At 45.0% G+C, this 19,968-nt stretch overlaps 1 protein-coding gene across 4 annotated transcripts in view; it reads right to left on the bottom strand.

The window, feature by feature from the left end:
* LOC106591484 (rho guanine nucleotide exchange factor 39) overlaps positions 1 to 18,982 on the bottom strand; it is a 118,967-nt gene extending 99,985 nt beyond the window's left edge. For 3 of the 4 annotated variants that reach the window (XR_006770691.1, XR_006770692.1, XM_045722368.1), the window contains exons 1-4: positions 18,841 to 18,980; positions 14,290 to 14,472; positions 11,663 to 11,757; positions 211 to 331 (exon numbers count right to left, since the gene is read on the bottom strand). Coding sequence is in view for 1 of the 4 variants with exons in the window: in XM_045722368.1 (XP_045578324.1) it covers positions 211 to 331; positions 11,663 to 11,757; positions 14,290 to 14,439 (366 nt within the window). In the remaining 3 variants the exon portion in view is untranslated. Of the gene's footprint in view, positions 1 to 210; positions 332 to 11,662; positions 11,758 to 14,289; positions 14,473 to 18,840 lie in introns of all 4 variants that reach the window. The other variant, XR_006770690.1, reaches the window with a different exon arrangement.
* Between the last annotated feature and the right edge of the window lie 986 nt (positions 18,983 to 19,968).

Here is a 19,968-nt window from a genome sequence, read left to right as displayed (position 1 = left end):
AACACAGAACCTACCAGGGTTCTGAGAGTTGTTGTTCACAACGATATAATAAGAAGTGGTGTTCTTACCGGAACACAGAACCTAACAGGGTTCTGAGAGTTGTTGTTCACAACGATATAATAAGAAGTGGTGTTCTTACCGGAACACAGAACCTACCAGGGTTCTGAGAGTTGTTGTTCACAACGATATAATAAGAAGTGGTGTTCTTACCGCCAGGACCTTGTTGGTGTTCTGGATGTTGTCTATGTAGGTAACGTAGTGGTGGAGGTGAGGACAGAAGTCATCAAATCCACGTCCAAAGTCCCCGTTCTCCAGACGGACCAACAACGTCCTGCACAGAGTAGAGAGAGAGACAATTAACAATGATGATCATCAACAACACATCCTCATGCAAGATAACAAACCACATTATTCCTCATTAAACTAAATATCGTATCGTGAAGTCCCTGGAAATTCCCTGCCCTAGAAATATTGCAATGAACATCACGGTACGATATTCTCACAATACTTAGGTGCCGATATGATATGTAGATCTGATTCTATATGTAAATCCGACTCTGTGTGCGGTGCCGATTCTGTGTGCGGTGCCGATTCTGTGTGCGGTGCCGATTCTGTTATCGGATTCTATGTGTAGTGTGATTAGGTATAGGTATAGTGGGTATAGGTATAGTGGGTATAGGTGGTATAGGTATAGTGGGTATAGGAGGTATAGGAAGTATAGGTATAGGAAGTATAGGTATAGTGGGTATAGGTATAGCGGGTATAGGTGGCATAGGTATAGTGGGTATAGGTATAGTGGGTATAGGTGGTATAGTGGGTATAGGTGGGTATAGGTGGTATAGTGGGTATAGTGGGTATAGTGGGTATAGGTATAGTGGGTATAGTGTGTATAGGTATAGTGTGTATAGGTATAGTGTGTATAGGTATAGTGGGTATAGTGTGTATAGGTATAGTGGGTATAGTGTGTATAGGTATAGTGTGTATAGGTATAGTGTGTATAGGTATAGTGGGTATAGTGGGTATAGGTATAGTGGGTATAGTGGGTATAGGGTATAGTGGAGGTATAGTGGGTATAGGTATAGTGGGTATAGGTATAGTGGGTATAGGTATAGTGGGTATAGTGGGTATAGGTATAGTGGGTATAGTGGTATAGTGGGTGTAGCGGGTATAGGTATAGTGGGTGTAGGTGGTATAGTGGGTATAGTGGGTATAGATGGTATTGGTATAGTGGGTATAGGTATAGTGGGTGTAGTGGGTATAGGTATAGCGGGTGTAGGTGGTATAGTGGGTATAGGTATAGTGGGTGTAGGTGGTATAGTGGGTATAGGTGGTATTGGTATAGTGGGTGTAGTGGGTATAGGTGGTATTGGTATAGTGGGTGTAGTGGGTATAGTGGGCATAGTGGGTATAGGTATAGTGGGTATAGTGGGTATAGGTATAGTGGGTATAGGTGGTATAGTGGGTATAGGTATAGTGGGTATAGTGGGTATAGGTGGTATAGTGGGTATAGGTATAGTGGGTATAGTGTGTATAGGGTATAGTGGGTATAGTGGGTATAGGTGGTATAGTGTGTATAGGTATAGTGGGTATAGGGTATAGTGGGTTTAGGGTATAGTGGGTATAGTGGGTATAGGTGGTATAGTGGGTATAGTGGGTATAGGTATAGTGGGTATAGGTGGTATAGTGGGTATAGGTATAGTGGGTATAGTGGGTATAGGTATAGTGGGTATAGTGGGTATAGGTATAGTGGGTATAGTGGGTATAGGTGGTATAGTGGGTATAGGTGGTATAGTGGGTATAGGTATAGTGGGTATAGGTATAGTGGGTATAGGTATAGTGGGTATAGTGGTATAGGTATAGTGGGTGTAGCGGGTATAGGTATAGTGGGTGTAGGTGGTGTAGTGGGTATAGGTGGTATAGTGGTATAGTGGGTGTAGGTATAGTGGGTATAGTGGGTATAGGTGGTATAGTGGGTATAGGTGGTATAGTGGGTATAGGTGGTATAGTGGGTATAGGTGGTATAGTGGGTATAGTGTGTATATGTATAGTGGGTATAGTTGGTATAGGTGGTATAGTGGGTATAGGTATAGTGGGTATGGTGTGTATAGGTATAGTGGGTATAGTGGGTATAGGTGGTATAGGTGGTATAGTGTGTATAGGTATAGTGGGTATAGGTATCGTGGGTATAGGTGGTATAGTGGGTATAGTGTGTATAGGTATCGTGGGTATAGTGGGTATAGGTGGTATAGTGGGTATAGGTATAGTGGGTATAGTGGGTATAGGTATAGTGGGTATAGTGGTTATAGGTATAGTGGGTATAGTGGGTATAGGTATAGTGGGTATAGGTATAGTGGGTATAGGTATAGTGGGTATAGTGGGTATAGGTATAGTGGGTATAGTGGTATAGGTATAGTGGGTGTAGCGGGTATAGGTATAGTGGGTGTAGGTGGTATAGTGGGTATAGTTGGTATTGGTATAGTGGGTATAGGTATAGTGGGTGTAGTGGGTATAGGTATAGTGGGTATAGTGGTATAGGTATAGTGGGTGTAGCGGGTATAGGTATAGTGGGTGTAGTGGGTATAGTGGTATAGGTATAGTGGGTGTAGTGGGTATTGGGTATAGTGGGTGTAGGGTGGTATAGTGGGTATAGTTGGTATTGGTATAGTGGGTATAGGTATAGTGGGTGTAGTGGGTATAGGTATAGTGGGTGTAGGTGGTATAGTGGGTATAGTTGGTATTGGTATAGTGGGTATAGGTATAGTGGGTGTAGTGGGTATAGGTATAGTGGGTGTAGGTGGTATAGTGGGTATAGTGGGTATAGGTATAGTGGGTGTAGGTGGTATAGTGGGTATAGGTGGTATTGGTATAGTGGGTGTAGTGGGTATAGTGGGTATAGGTATAGTGGGCATAGTGGGTATAGGTATAGTGGGTATAGGTATAGGTGGTATAGTGGGTATAGGTGGTATAGTGGGTGTAGTGGGTATAGGTATAGGTGGTATAGTGGGTATAGTGGGTATAGGTATAGTGGGTATAGGTATAGGTGGTATAGTGGGTATAGGTATAGGTGGTATAGTGGGTATAGGTATAGTGGGTATAGGTATAGTGGGTATAGTGGGTATAGGTGGTATAGTGGGTATAGGTATAGGTGGTATAGTGGGTATAGGTATAGGTGGTATAGTGGGTATAGGTATAGGTGGTAAAGTGGGTATAGTGGGTATAGGTATAGTGGGTATAGTGGGTGTAGTCGACTAGCGCCATCAATAGGATGCCAAATCCATATTTGGACTCAAAGTATCACTATAACATCGTCCAAAATAATATTGTGATCTGTAACAGCGTCGATCTCTCCCCCCCCCCCCATCACTAAATATTACCACATAGAACCGTCTGATCACCACAGTGAAAAATAACATGAATAAATAAAAAGAGTGCTCACAATTAGACATATAAAGCCTGACTGCCCTGGTCTAATGATGCTCCCAGAGACATTACATCCTCACATCGCTGGAAGAAGGAGCTCTGAAGTTGATTTTAATAGATTGTAATGAAGCATCGGGCCAAGGTAGACCTGTTGGTAATCAGAAGACACACACACACACACACACACACACAGCCAGGAGACACACACACACAGCCAGGAGAGAGAGACACACACACAGCCAGGAGAGAGACACACACACACACACAGCCAGGAGAGAGAGAGACACACACACACAGCCAGGAGAGAGAGAGACACACACACACAGCCAGGAGAGAGAGAGACACACACACAGCCAGGAGAGAGAGAGAGAGAGAGAGACACGCCAGGAGAGAGAGAGAGAGAGACAGAGAGAGAGAGACGAGAGAGAGAGAGAGACGCAGAGAGAGAGAGAGAGAGAGAGAGAGAGACACACACACACACACACACACACACACACACACACACACACACACACACACACACACACACACACACACACACACACAGCCAGGAGAGTTGGGCTAACGAGGGCAAAGGGCAAGAAAAACCATGTTTCCGTTTCTTCCCTCCTCTCACAGCCAGAGGATATTATGATAAATATAAAACTACAAATTACAACTTCCAGACTGTTTTCAGGGTGATTAAATAGTGTGGCTGTCAGGAAGAAGGGAATGAGAAGATCGGAGAGGAGAGTGGAAGGGAGGAGGGGAAGGGAGGAGAGTAGAGTAGCGGGGAAGGGCGGAGGAGGAGAGGAAAGAAAGGAAAGGGAGGAGGGGAGAGTGGAAGGAGAGAAGGAGGAGGAAGAAAAAGAAGGGGAATAGAGAGTGGAAGGGGAGGAGAGAGGAGGAGGAAGGGAAGAAGAGAAGGGGAAGGAAAGGGAGGAGGGGAATAGAGAGTGGAAGGGGGAGGAGAGGGGAAGGAAAGGGAGGAGGAGGAGAGGGGAAGGAAAGGGAGGAGGGGAGAGGGGAAGGAAAGGGAGGAGGGGAATAGAGAGTGGAAGGGGGAGGAGAGGGGAAGGAAAGGGAGGAGGAGGAGAGGGGAAGGAAAGGGAGGAGGGGAATAGAGAGTGGAAGGGAGGAGGAGAATAGAGAAGGGAGGAAGAGAACAGAGGAGAAGTAGTTATTGATCACACACACACAAAAAACAAAGCAGAACTTTGTCTCAGGTTTCCAACAGTTAAAAGGATGGACTTCCGTCACCCTGGATATAGTTTGATCTGTATCACACTACAATCACACCACATTACTCCTCATTAAACTCCCCAGACACACCTTGGAGGAATATCAATCTCTCAAATAGCTTAGTGATTGTGCTGTAGTTTCTCTGGGTGACGTGACGCTGTCTTCAGGGTTGGTTATTACAGCCTGTTACAGTGGCGCAGGGAGGAGGATAATTAGCTGTCATCTACATACCATCATTGTCTTGGTCACAACTCCTCATAAACTGCCTAAACAATGATGAACGATATGGGGAGGATCATCAACACAGTAAATACTTCTATAGAAATATAGAAGTCAGCTGTGTTTAATTACAGTGGAATTCCTGATTAGTGTGCAGTGTTGTTCCCCTGGAGTAAAGTCAATTTAAATAAAAAAAACTGGATGTCAACTGAGTTATACCTTCCTTCCTACATTTACCACACACACACACACACACAACAATGCCCAACGATATAGACATGATACCTGACAGAAAAGACTGTCATTCCTCTATATCAGTCGACCACAAATGGATCTCATTGGTTCCATATAAAGCACTAGTAGCCATAATGCTTCATCCACTGACTCAATAGAAGAGTTACTATAAAGACGTCCCACTGACTCAATAGAAGAGCTACTATAAAGACGTCCCACTGACTCAATAGAAGAGCTACTATAAAGACGTCCCACTGACTCAATAGAAGAGCTAGTATAAAGACGTCCCACTGACTCAATAGAAGAGCTACTATAAAGACGTCCCACTGACTCAATAGAAGAGCTAGTATAAAGACGTCCCACTGACTCAATAGAAGAGCTACTATAAAGACGTCCCACTGACTCAATAGAAGAGCTAGTATAAAGACGTCCCACTGACTCAATAGAAGAGCTAGTATAAAGACGTCCCACTGACTCAATAGAAGAGCTAGTATAAAGACGTCCCACTGACTCAATAGAAGAGCTAGTATAAAGACGTCCCACTGACTCAATAGAAGAGCTACTATAAAGACGTCCCACTGACTCAATAGAAGAGCTACTATAAAGACGTCCCACTGACTCAATAGAAGAGCTAGTATAAAGACGTCCCACTGACTCAATAGAAGAGCTACTATAAAGACGTCCCACTGACTCAATAGAAGAGCTAGTATAAAGACGTCCCACTGACTCAATAGAAGAGCTAGTATAAAGACGTCCCACTGACTCAATAGAAGAGCTACTATAAAGACGTCCCACTGACTCAATAGAAGAGCTAGTATAAAGACGTCCCACTGACTCAATAGAAGAGCTAGTATAAAGACGTCCCACTGACTCAATAGAAGAGCTAGTATAAAGACGTCCCACTGACTCAATAGAAGAGCTACTATAAAGACGTCCCACTGACTCAATAGAAGAGCTACTATAAAGACGTCCCACTGACTCAATAGAAGAGCTAGTATAAAGACGTCCCACTGACTCAATAGAAGAGCTACTATAAAGACGTCCCACTGACTCAATAGAAGAGCTAGTATAAAGACGTCCCACTGACTCAATAGAAGAGCTACTATAAAGACGTCCCACTGACTCAATAGAAGAGCTACTATAAAGACGTCCCACTGACTCAATAGAAGAGCTAGTATAAAGACGTCCCACTGACTCAATAGAAGAGCTACTATAAAGACGTCCCACTGACTCAATAGAAGAGCTACTACAAAGACGTCCCACTGACTCAATAGAAGAGCTAGTATAAAGACGTCCCACTGACTCAATAGAAGAGCTAGTATAAAGACGTCCCACTGACTCAATAGAAGAGCTAGTATAAAGACGTCCCACTGACTCAATAGAAGAGCTAGTATAAAGACGTCCCACTGACTCAATAGAAGAGCTAGTACAAAGACGTCCCACTGACTCAATAGAAGAGCTAGTATAAAGACGTCCCACTGACTCAATAGAAGAGCTACTATAAAGACGTCCCACTGACTCAATAGAAGAGCTAGTATAAAGACGTCCCACTGACTCAATAGAAGAGCTACTATAAAGACGTCCCACTGACTCAATAGAAGAGCTAGTATAAAGACGTCCCACTGACTCAATAGAAGAGCTACTACAAAGACGTCCCACTGACTCAATAGAAGAGCTAGTATAAAGACGTCCCACTGACTCAATAGAAGAGCTAGTACAAAGACGTCCCACTGACTCAATAGAAGAGCTAGTATAAAGACGTCCCACTGACTCAATAGAAGAGCTACTATAAAGACGTCCCACTGACTCAATAGAAGAGCTACGACAAAGACGTCCCACTGACTCAATAGAAGAGCTACGACAAAGACGTCCCACTGACTCAATAGAAGAGCTAGTATAAAGACGTCCCACTGACTCAATAGAAGAGCTACTATAAAGACGTCCCACTGACTCAATAGAAGAGCTACTATAAAGACGTCCCACTGACTCAATAGAAGAGCTAGTATAAAGACGTCCCACTGACTCAATAGAAGAGCTAGTATAAAGACGTCCCACTGACTCAATAGAAGAGCTACTATAAAGACGTCCCACTGACTCAATAGAAGAGCTACTATAAAGACGTCCCACTGACTCAATAGAAGAGCTAGTATAAAGACGTCCCACTGACTCAATAGAAGAGCTACTATAAAGACGTCCCACTGACTCAATAGAAGAGCTACTACAAAGACGTCCCACTGACTCAATAGAAGAGCTAGTATAAAGACGTCCCACTGACTCAATAGAAGAGCTAGTATAAAGACGTCCCACTGACTCAATAGAAGAGCTAGTATAAAGACGTCCCACTGACTCAATAGAAGAGCTACTATAAAGACGTCCCACTGACTCAATAGAAGAGCTACTATAAAGACGTCCCACTGACTCAATAGAAGAGCTAGTATAAAGACGTCCCACTGACTCAATAGAAGAGCTACGACAAAGACGTCCCACTGACTCAACAGAAGAGCTACTATAAAGACGTCCCACTGACTCAATAGAAGAGCTAGTATAAAGACGTCCCACTGACTCAATAGAAGAGCTAGTATAAAGACGTCCCACTGACTCAATAGAAGAGCTACGACAAAGACGTCCCACTGACTCAACAGAAGAGCTACTATAAAGACGTCCCACTGACTCAATAGAAGAGCTAGTATAAAGACGTCCCACTGACTCAATAGAAGAGCTACTATAAAGACGTCCCACTGACTCAATAGAAGAGCTACTATAAAGACGTCCCACTGACTCAATAGAAGAGCTAGTATAAAGACGTCCCACTGACTCAATAGAAGAGCTACTATAAAGACGTCCCACTGACTCAATAGAAGAGCTACTATAAAGACGTCCCACTGACTCAATAGAAGAGCTACTATAAAGACGTCCCACTGACTCAATAGAAGAGCTAGTATAAAGACGTCCCACTGACTCAATAGAAGAGCTACTATAAAGACGTCCCACTGACTCAATAGAAGAGCTAGTATAAAGACGTCCCACTGACTCAATAGAAGAGCTACTATAAAGACGTCCCACTGACTCAATAGAAGAGCTAGTATAAAGACGTCCCACTGACTCAATAGAAGAGCTACTATAAAGACGTCCCACTGACTCAATAGAAGAGCTACTATAAAGACGTCCCACTGACTCAATAGAAGAGCTACTATAAAGACGTCCCACTGACTCAATAGAAGAGCTAGTATAAAGACGTCCCACTGACTCAATAGAAGAGCTACTATAAAGACGTCCCACTGACTCAATAGAAGAGCTAGTATAAAGACGTCCCACTGACTCAATAGAAGAGCTACGACAAAGACGTCCCACTGACTCAATAGAAGAGCTAGGATAAAGACGATAAAGACGCTTTTTTTTTTAACCTTTATTTAACTAGGCAAGTCAGTTAAAAACAAATTCTTATTCATAATGATGGCCTACCGGGGAACAGTGGGTTAACTGCATTGTTCAGGGGCAGAATTACAGATTTTTTACCTTGTCAGCTCGGGGGATTCCATCTAGCAACCTTTCAGGTTACTGGCACAACGCTCTAACCACTAGGCTACCTGCCGCCCTGAAGATGAACCATTGATTCAATAGAATAGTTATTATAAAGATCAATGGAGGCTGCTGAGGGGAGGATGGCTCATAATAAAAAGGCTGGAACAAACATGTCTGATACCATTCCATTGACTCCATTGAGGCCATTATTATGGGCCGTCCTCCCCTCAGCACTGTTAAGCTCTTTCTCTGGTATTCAGAACCCGACGGACACGACGAAAGCTTAAACCAAGTTAATTCTTCCCAAAGGGTCAAACAGCTGTACAGACGACGACGACATATTCACACAAGCACTGATATTTAACCTTTTCTCCTACGCCGAGTCTCCTCCTACACATCTGAACAGCCAATGGATCCCTGTTGCTAGACAGAACCTTGGTGATATCTGTTCTTCCTCACTTCACCTGACATGACCTCTGCCCCAAAGTAGAGGTCGACCGATTATGATTTTTCAACGCCGATACCGATTATAGGTCCCAGAAGAAAAAAACGATAGCGATTAAATCGGACGATTTTTATATATATATATATATATTTGTAATAATGACAATTACAACAATACTGAATCACTTTTATTTTAACTTAATATAATACATAATTAAAATCTATTTAGTCTCAAATAAATAATTAAACATGGTCAATTGGTTTAAATAACGCAAAAACACAGTGTTGGAGAAGTAAAAGTGCAATATGTGCCATGTAAAAAAGCTAAACGTTTAAGTTCCTTGCTCAGAACATGAGAACATATGAAAGCTGGTGGTTCAATATTCCCAGTTAAGAAGTTTTAGGTTGTAGTTATTATAGGAATTATGACGCGTCGACTATTTCCCTCTATACCGTTTGTATTCCATATACCTTTGACTATTGGATGTTCTAATAGGCACTTTAGTATTGCCAGCCTAATCTCAGGAGTTGATAGGCTTGAAGTCATAAACAGCACTGTGATTCAAGCATTGCTAAGAGCTGCTGGCAAACGCAGTAAAGTTTAAATGAATGCTTTCGAGCCTGCTGCTGCCTTCCACCACTCAGTCAGACTGCTCGATCAAATCATAGACTTCGTTATAATAAACAAACAAGAAATACGAGCTTTAGGTCAGTTAAATTGGTCAAATCCGGAAACTATCATTTCGAAAACAAAACGTTTATTCTTTCAGTGAAACACGGAACCGTTTCGTATTTTATTGAACGGGTGGCAACCCTAAGTCTAAATATTGCTGTTACATTGCACAACCTTCAATGTTATGTCATAATTATGTAAAATTCTGACAAATTAGTTTGCAACGAGCCAGGCGGCCCAAACGGTTGCATATACCCTGACTCTGAATGCAATGAACGCAAGAGAAGTGACACAATTTCCCTAGTTAATATTGCCTGCTAACATGCATTTATTTTAACTAAATATGCAGGATTAAAAATATATACTTCTGTGTATTGATTTTAAGAAAGGCGTCTACGGTTAGGTAGATTTGTGCAAAGATTGTGCTTTATCCGGCAATGTGTTTTTGTTAAATCGTCACCCGTTTGGCGAAGTTGAAGTAGGCTGTGATTCGATGATAAATTAACTGGCACCGCATTGATTATATGGAACGCAGGACAAGCTAGTTAACCTAGTATCATCAACCATGTGTAGTTAACTAGAGATTATGTGAAGATTGATTGTTTTTTATAAGATAAGTTTAATGCTAGCTAGCAACTTACCTTGGCTCCTTGCTGCACCTGCGTAACAGGTGGTCAGCCTGCCACGCAGTCTCCTCGTGGAGTGCAATGTGATCAGCCACAATCGGCATCCAAAAATGCAGATTACCGATTGTTATGAAAACTTGAAAATCGGGCATAATTTAAAAATCGGTCGACCTCCACCCCAAAGTACTCACTCACGGCTGTCATGGTGACTGGTACCAGACTGTGTCTCTTCTCCTCCCAGAGGATCCCTGATGTCTGACAATAACATATCCTGACATAATGTAAACGTAATACATTACCCTCTCTCCCTCAGTGACATGAATAAGTATATTTCATATTCTCAGAACCCCTCGGCAGCCTCCACTGATAGAGATGCACCAGTTTATCCAATACAGTCACACTCTACCCGCGTCCAAAATGTCACCCTATTCCCTTTATAGTGCACTACATTCGACCAGGGCCCATAGTGCACTATATAGGGAGTGGTTTGGGACATACTCTCAGTAATACACCCCTCTGTCTTCATCACGCCACTCTCAGGAAGAAAGCCTGTCAGTCTCAGAGTGGAGATGAGGACCTGTGGGACTCAACACCTGATCATTATTCAACACAGTACGATGCTCATTCTGTGAAGCTATAAACCACATGATTAAATAGAACACGACTATGTTGTAATTGGAACCATATTCCATACGGAACACAGAACACTACCAAAACTCTAGAACAGGGGGGGTTACTCAACTCTGACCCTACGAGGTCTGGATTTCTGTTCGACCTGATCATTATATTTTACACCCAAACCTGGTGTAAATCAGATCCTGATTAGATGCAGTAGAACTGGTTTTCCAGGACCAGAGTTGAGTTAGAGGGTACAAGAACATAGCTGGTTGTAGAAATCCAAATCTCACATTGTTGTTATTTACACACACACACACACACACACACACACACACACACACACACACACACACACACACACACACACACACACACAGATATTAAACATGGCAAGGAGGACAGCGGTTAAGTTTGGTTCACCTTGTTCATGCTGTCACGCTGGCTTGAAGGTTTTAGGTAAAGTCGGTGCTTATCTGTTTAGTTTCTTGAGGAGATGTTTTCTACATTTGGAATTGGGTTGTGTGTGGGCTTCAGCAGACAAGGCCCTGAGCTGTCTGAGGCCTGTCAAAACAACACTCTGAACTACTAGTGAGAGAACCAGGGAGGGTGCCAATTAATGTCCTCCTCCTCCTCCTCCTCCTCCTCCCTCCTCCTCCCTGTCATTAATTATTAAAGAGATACTTACTGGTTTACTGAATGGATGGATGGAATGGAACTAAAGATGCTTTCTCTAATGTCCTGCCTCAGGGTGCCTTTGGCCTTCAGAATCTCCACAAAGTACTGCAAGAGAGCACACACACACACACACAGAGACGTACACACACACACACACACACACACACACAGAGACGTACACACACGCAGAGACAAGAAAGAAAAATTTAGTATTTGTATAGCTAAGCCTGTCTGCTATCTAGCTGCATGGTGTTGCATTGGTTCCATTGGATTCCCATGAGACTGAAGCGGTTTAAGAGATTAGACCACCGACAACTCAATTACTCCTAGTCCGCGTCCCCAATGGTACCCTAGTCTAGGGTTGGCCGATTTTACCATTGCATCGTCATTTTTTTTATTTTATATATATATATATATTTTTTTTAAATCGACAATGTTTGGCAGCCATCGTCGACGGTGACGACATCGTGATGTAACAAACAACGGTTTAGCATATTTGACCTTGACTGCACCACCGCAGTCTGGCAGCGCACAACAGAGCAGTCCAGTGAACACACAGCAGGTCCACATGCCAAATGGCCTATTCCCCATCAGCCGTAGCCTACACGTTCAATACACAGCAGGTCCACATGCCAAATGGCCTATTCCCCATCAGCCGTAGCCTACACGTTCAATACACAGCAGGTCCACATGCCAAATGGCCTATTCCCCATCAGCCGTAGCCTACACGTTCAATACACAGCAGGTCCACATGCCAAATGGCCTATTCCCCATCAGCCGTAGCCTACACGTTCAATACACAGCAGGTCCACATGCCAAATGGCCTATTCCCCATCAGCCGTAGCCTACACGTTCAATACACAGCAGGTCCACATGCCAAATGGCCTATTCCCCATCAGCCGTAGCCTACACGTTCAATACACAGCAGGTCCACATGCCAAATGGCCTATTCCCCATCAGCCGTAGCCTACTGGACACCCTGTTGTCAAATGGCTTGTTCGTTTTAACATGTGGTCATCACGGGCCTGTTGTCTGGCTTGTTGTTTTAACATGTGGGGTCATCACGGGCCTGTTGTCTGGCTTGTTGTTTTAATACATTGGGGTCATCACGGGCCCTGTTGTCTGGCTTGCTTGTTTAGACATGTGGGGTCATCACACCCTGTTGTCTGGCTTGTTGTTTTAACATGTGGGGTCATCACGGGCCTGTTGTCTGGCTTGTTGTTTTAACATGTGGGGTCATCACGGGCCTGTTGTCTGGCTTGTTGTTTTAACATGTGGGGTCATCATGGGCCTGTTGTCTGGCTTGTTGTTTAGACATGTGGGGTCATCATGGGCCTGTTGTCTGGCTTGTTGTTTTAACATGTGGGGTCATCACGGGCCTGTTGTCTGGCTTGTTGTTTTAACATGTGGGGTCATCACGGGCCTGTTGTCTGGCTTGTTGTTTAGACATGTGGGGTGATCACGGGCCTGTTGTCTGGCTTGTCGTTTTAACATGTGGGGTCATCACGGGCCTGTTGTCTGGCTTATTGTGATCCTGCTCTAACTAAAAAACAGGAATTGAAAAATATATATTTTGTAAAGGCAACAGCAGAAATGTCGTCCCCCACGGATGCAGCCCCCCCCCCTCCCCCCTCCGGACCAATCAGGGTAGCTTGGTAAATGCCAGATCCCTATAGCAAGACGAATCACTCGCCCAAGTGAAGGTCAAAAAAAGAATCGGGCCAGTGGTGTCAGATATCACGTGAGTAGGCTAGATTTATATCCCTGAGCATGTGTGCCAAATTTCATCGCTGTGTCAAACAGATCAAGAGGTATTAACATGTGCCCGTTATAGTGCCACCGTGTGGTCGATATGAACGTTGTTCCATACGTTGAGTCTTGACAGTGTTTGTACCACATTTTTGTTACAATACCAATATCCATGCATTTATTATCCAGACCACGCCCATGTAACTGTTTCTTGGTCAATAGCGGCCATGTTGTTTAGAGTACTAGTCTGTATTGCGTTGAGAGATCTTTGTCCATAGACGTCACATGTCAAGTTTCATGCAGATCGGTCATTCAGTGCCAGAAGAGTTGCATTTTAAGTGTTTTTCACAAAATGAAAACAGGACATAAAATCCATCATGGCAGACAGTGTGAGCTAGTGTTTATAAGCACATAGTATAGCTCTCCGCCCATCTGAAGGCAGGGAAACACAGCCGGGCCTGGATTCAGAAGAGTATCAGAGCAGGAGTGCAGATCTAGGATCAGGTCCCCCCCGTCTATGTAATCTGATTCATTATGATCTAGGATCAGGTCCCCCGTCTATGTAATCTGATTCATTATAATCTAGGATCAAGTCCCCCCCCGTCTATGTAATCTGATTCATTATAATCTAGGATCAAGTCCTCCCCCCATTTTTTGTGGTAAAAAGCTGTTGAATGCATTCAGTTCAACACGTCAGTTGACTAGGTATCCCCTTTCCTGTTTCAGCAGACAAATGGTTGAGTCCCTAAATGGCCCCCTATTCCATACACAGCTCACTACTGTTCAACAGAGCCCCATGGGTCCAGATCAAAACTAGTCCACTATATAGGGAAATAGGGTGTAATTTGGGACGTATGACAGTATAAATAGCAGGTGCTGTTCACATACCGTGTTGACTAGTTGTAGTTGTTTACAGTATTTCTGTTCAGTTTGGACCAGGGCCCTGGCTGTACGGGTTCTCTTTCTCTCCCACTTCTCTCTCTGCTCCTGGACACTACGGCTGCTGGTCGGGCCCACGGGGGTGGGGGAGAAACTCATGGTCCTACTGGGGCGGACTCCAGACCAGGACAGCTGTAGACAGATGAAATCATTAGGGGGAGAAACTCATGGTCCTACTGGGGCGGACTACAGATCAGGACAACTGTAGACAGATGAAATCATTAGGGGGAGAAACTCATGGTCCTACTGGGGTGGACACCGACTCCAGAGCTGTAGAGAATAAAACATTGGACGTTTTCTTACTTTTTCCAAACCATTATAGGTTTCTGAAATTCACTAGGCCTAGAAATCTCACCTGAAGTTTGTGAAGAGGCTATATCCACCAGCAATATTGACAATCACACTAATATTTTTTACATCGTCAAAGAATAAGTATTTCATAGAGCTCAATAACTAATAGTATTGCAGGAGACCAAAGGACACAGTGCTGAGGAAGGAACTGTGGTTGGTGATGCAATTAGTCCCTCGCACGCACGCTCTCAGACCCAGTCCTCCCTCGCCCGCACGCTCTCAGACCCAGTCCTCCCTCGCCCGCCCGCACGCACGCTCTCAGACCCAGTCCTCCCTCGCACGCTCTCAGACCCAGTCCTCCCTCCCCGCACGCTCTCAGACCCAGTCCTCCCTCGCTCGCACGCTCTCAGACCCAGTCCTCCCTCCCTCGCGCTCGCACGCTCTCAGACCCAGTCCTCCCTCGCTCGCACGCTCTCAGACCCAGTCCTCCCTCGCTCGCACGCTCTCAGACCCAGTCCTCCCTCGCTCGCACGCTCTCAGACCCAGTCCTCCCTCGCTCGCACGCTCTCAGACCCAGTCCTCCCTCGCTCGCACGCTCTCAGACCCAGTCCTCCCTCGCACGCACGCTCGCTGACCCAGTCCTCCCTCGCTCTCTGACGCAGTCTGTCCTCTCTCCCTCTCTCCCCCCCCAGAAAGGCACTCTGTGTGTCATTGATCAGACCCTGTTGTTTACAGTGTGTTAGTTAGTGAAAGGCTGTCGTTGACACTCGGCACCCTGGGAGATGTCACTGGGGTTAATTGCTGCTAAAGCGCTGCCCTCAGACTAAGTAATGGCCTTGGATTCTAACGCTTGTCCCAAATGGCACCCTATTCCCTATATAGTGCACTATGGGCCCTGGTCTAAAGTAGTGCACTATAAAAGGGAATAGGGTGCCATTTGGGACAGAACCCAGGTGTCTCAGCCTGCTCTATGGTGCTACAGAGGAGATGACACTAATGAGGGAGTCCAGGGAGGATACCTAGTTAAGGGACAACAAGGGGAGAGGAGGGAATCAGAGACAGGGAGAAAGCACTGGGTTACACACACACACACACACACACACACACACACACACACACACACACAGAGAGAGAGAGAGAAAGGGACACCTCTTAGCCAGGGGACATGAGGGGAGAGATGTAGAGAGAAAGGGGGACACCTCTTAGCCAGGGGACATGAGGGGAGAGAGAAAGGGGAACACCTCTTAGCCAGGTGACATGAGGGGAGAGAGAAAGGGGAACACCTCTTAGCCAGGTGACATGAGGGGAGAGAGAAAGGGGGACACCTCTTAGCCAGGTGACATGAGGGGAGAGAGAAAGGGGAACACCTCTTAGCCAGGTGACATGAGGGGAGAGAGAAAGGGGGAGGTCAATAGAAGGGCATGTGAAAGCACCTCTTAGCTAATAAGGAGCAGACATGTCTGTGTTCCATTCCTCCTTGTGTTATGACATTTTGGAGGTTTTCCCCATTAGCAGTAAAGACCTTTGCAGACTGTACATCAGATTCAGTCTATTACGATCATCACGACACACTGTGCGATGGTACCAGATTCAAATCTGGATATCAGCCTGGACAGATTGGAAATTAAACAATTGAAGCAAAAAAAATAAGAAAAAAGTACGTTCTGCCATTGGCTTGCGAGGCTACGTCAACTGACATAGGCCGGGCCGACTGACGTGGGCCGGGCCGACTGACGTGGGCCGGGCCGACTGACGTGGGCCGGGCCGACTGACGTGGGCCGGGCCGACTGACGTGGGCCGACTGACGTGGGCCAGGCCGACTGACGTGGGCCGACTGACGTGGGCCGACCGACGTGGGCCGGCGACCGACGTGGGCCCGGGCCGACCGACGTGGGCCCGGGCCGACCGACGTGGGCCCGGGCCGACCGACGTGGGCCCGGGCCGACCGACGTGGGCCCGGGCCGACCGACGTGGGCCCGGGGCGACCGACGTGGGCCGGGCGACCGACGTGGGCCGGGCCGATGTGTGGGCCGGGCCGACCGACGTGGGCCGGGCCGACCGACGTGGGCCAGGCCGACCGACGTGGGCCAGGCCGACCGACGTGGGCTAGGTGAACTTCAGCGGTGTATTTGTTCTGCGCAGACCTTACCTCTATGTTTTAAACGCGAGAGAAGTGAGTTCAGAAAAAGCTGAAAGTATGCATCTTTCAACAACAACAACAAAAAAAGCGGCAAACAGACAAACGTTATATGCATGTTCTGAATGTGTAGCGGACATGGTGGGTCATGTGATGAGGTAGCCTCGCCTCCCCCCCCTGTGGGAGACTCGGGCTCATGTCCCGTGTGTTACAAATGTAAGTTGATCATGTTCAGAAATAAACACAAAGAGCTAACTTACAGTAAATTACATTATCTAACTCAAATATGCCAATTAACGTATAGAACATACAGTATTTTTGCAGAATACTCTTTTTTTTTTTAAGCAATTAATGGGGCCTCCTGAAATGCTCAGTGGTCTAAGGTACTGTATCGCAGTGCTAGAGGCATCACTACAGATCCGGGTTCGATCCCGGGCTGTGTTGTGGCCCGACCGCGATCGGGAGACCCATGAGGCTGCGAACAATTGGCCCATTGTCGTCCGGGTTAGAGGGAGGGTTTGGCCGGCTGGGATGTCCCTGTCTCATCGTGTTCTAGCGACTCCTTGTGGCAGCCGGGCGCAGTGCACGCTGACTTCGGTCTTCAGCTGTACTGTGTTTCTTCCGACACATTGGTGGGGCGGCTGGCTTCCCGGGTTAAGCGAGCACTCTGTCAAGAAGCAGTGCGGCTTGGCGTGGTCGTGTTTCGGAGGACGCACGTCTCACGGCCGTCGCCTCTCCCGAGTCCGTACGGGAGATGCAGCGATGAGACAAGAATAACTACCAATTAGGGGAGAAAAAGGGGGGGAAACTATATTTTTCTATTAAGTCATCTTTACTTTCACTTAAGTGTACTTTTTCCACCACTGGGAGAAAGATGATTGCATTCGTTGTGGAACCAGACTGCCTCCCGGGGTGAGGCTTACCCTGGCATGACGACGTGATAACTATGTAGATCTCTCCTGGACAAAGTGATTATTATCAATATATTCGTCTCTATTCTCAGGTTCTAGAATGCTAATTAGCACCAACGTAGACATCATGCAAGACTACAAATCCCTGCAAATCATCTCTGTCTGTCACCTTTGCTAAACAGGTATTGTGTCAAATTTAAACTTGCACAAGACAGGTCACAGAATTGTACATTTAAAAGAAATTTAGCCAATTTATTAATTACTAAATGTAGCTAGATCGCTAATCCAGAGTCTTACCTTTGCCTCAATTTGGCAGTCTTGTCCAGATTATGGTATTTGTAGTTCTTTATGAGAGCCACGAGCAACTAATTAGCTTTTCATTTTTAGGAGGTAAATACAGGCAAATATACTGCTAAAAGTCACCTTGTCCTATAGAGATTTACAGTTATCAAAAACGTCATGCCAGGGAAGCCTAAACGAAAACACAGACCTTATTTTAAGGGTTTCTAAAAAAATCTGTTATGGGAAAAATGAATGGTGGAAAAACAATTGGAACCATTTTCTGGTTTGACCCTTTGGTTTTATGGGCATTATGACTGTGGTACTCTATTCAAAGACCATGGCGGAAGTCGGCTCAAAACAGAAGTGACGTAGGAGCATGTGGAATGAGTGGGATTCTGTGTTCACACATGTTACAAGTGATTCCTTTTAATAAACAACGACTTATCTGCATTCCAAATTAAAAGTAGTCTGAAAAAGGAGATGTGTTTCAGGACGATGCATCATGATACCTTGTTGACAACATGAACAGTAATCTGCTCCGCTCGGTTAACTTGAGAAGGGCACTCCTCCCTCACCGCTTTTGCGCGTTCAAATTATTATTGCATACGACAAAGTAACACGTTTTGTATAGCTTACAGGACAACATTTCAAAAAAACATAACTGAAATGTTTCTCGACGTGAGCACCGCAAATAACGTTTAGCTTTAACAACAAACAATGAACGTAGTTAGCCCTGTTTTCTGCAAAGTTATACGACAACGTCGAGGAAAGCAACATGGTTAAAGGTAGCGACTGGAATGTGACTCGACTTACACATTTACAGCGATATTACTTTATAAACTACATAAAATGTTGCTTAGGTCGAAAAGATGAACTCACCTGTCAACGTCTTCTTATCTGTTCAAAATTGAAATCCAGGGCGCTCTTTACGGGCTGCTGTTTCTTCCGGGTTGTCGAGCAACACTATTGGCTCCCGGTCCCCCAGGGGATATGACATCATCGAAACTGACCCGCCCAGCCTAGTGACGTGGCAGGATGTCAACAAGGCAGCATGTTGCAACGTCCAGAAACACATCTCTTTTCCATACGTTTTGAATTTTTTCAAACTAGTTTTCATTGGGAAGGCAAATACAGCGTTTTAATCAAAAGCAATCACTATTGCATGTGAAAACACAGACTCCTACTCAATTACCAGGGTTGCGGAGTACCTGATTACATGTAATCTGAGTAGATAAAAATGTAATCATTTACATTACCAGAACAAAAATGTATTGTAATCAGATTACAGATACTTTTGAAAAACAGGATGATTATTTTTAAATATAGAAAGGATGTTTGTGGAAAAAATATACATTACGACACCTTTCTGTTTTCTCAATGACATTCAAATCAGCATTGAAAAAAAGATGCAAGTTTAAGTTTGTTCCACCTGAGCGAGTCTAACCACAAGTTAGAGACCACTGTGATGACACACGATGTGTTTGATGGATCCTTTTTCGTCTTCTAATGCCACTTAAAGTGTAACTGACAGCGTTTTAACAACATGGCTTCGTGTTCAAATCTGTTCATATACACCCCCAGGAAGAATATGGTGCCTTTTTTTGTTTTTACATTTTCTGACAAGCGAGCGCTTAGATTTGGTCATAAAGTCATAGAATGTTTGGGAATTACATATAGTAAGTCATTTGTGAAAATTCTATAGCAATATAGAGTGGGAAAGGGGTCGTGTGTTTGGACAATTAATAGACACTGCAGGAAATAAATCCTAATAAAAAAAATGTGTCTCATCCAGGACCAGAGTGTACGCAGACCGGTGAACCATAGCCAATCAGCGCTACAGTAGGCCTATATACAAATAATCCATTTGGCACACATGTAACAGGTTCCGTCCCTCTCTTCGCCCCAACCCGGGCTCGAACCAGGGACCCTTGCACACATCAACAACTGACACCCACGAAGCATCGTTACCCATCGCGCCACAAAAGCCGCGGCCCTTGCAACGCAAGG

This window comes from Salmo salar, chromosome ssa07, assembly GCF_905237065.1.
Source record: "Salmo salar chromosome ssa07, Ssal_v3.1, whole genome shotgun sequence".
In the NCBI taxonomy this organism is placed as follows: Eukaryota; Metazoa; Chordata; class Actinopteri; order Salmoniformes; family Salmonidae; genus Salmo; species Salmo salar.
Note: the sequence above shows the minus strand (reverse complement) of the source record. Positions and strands in the feature narration are given on the sequence as shown.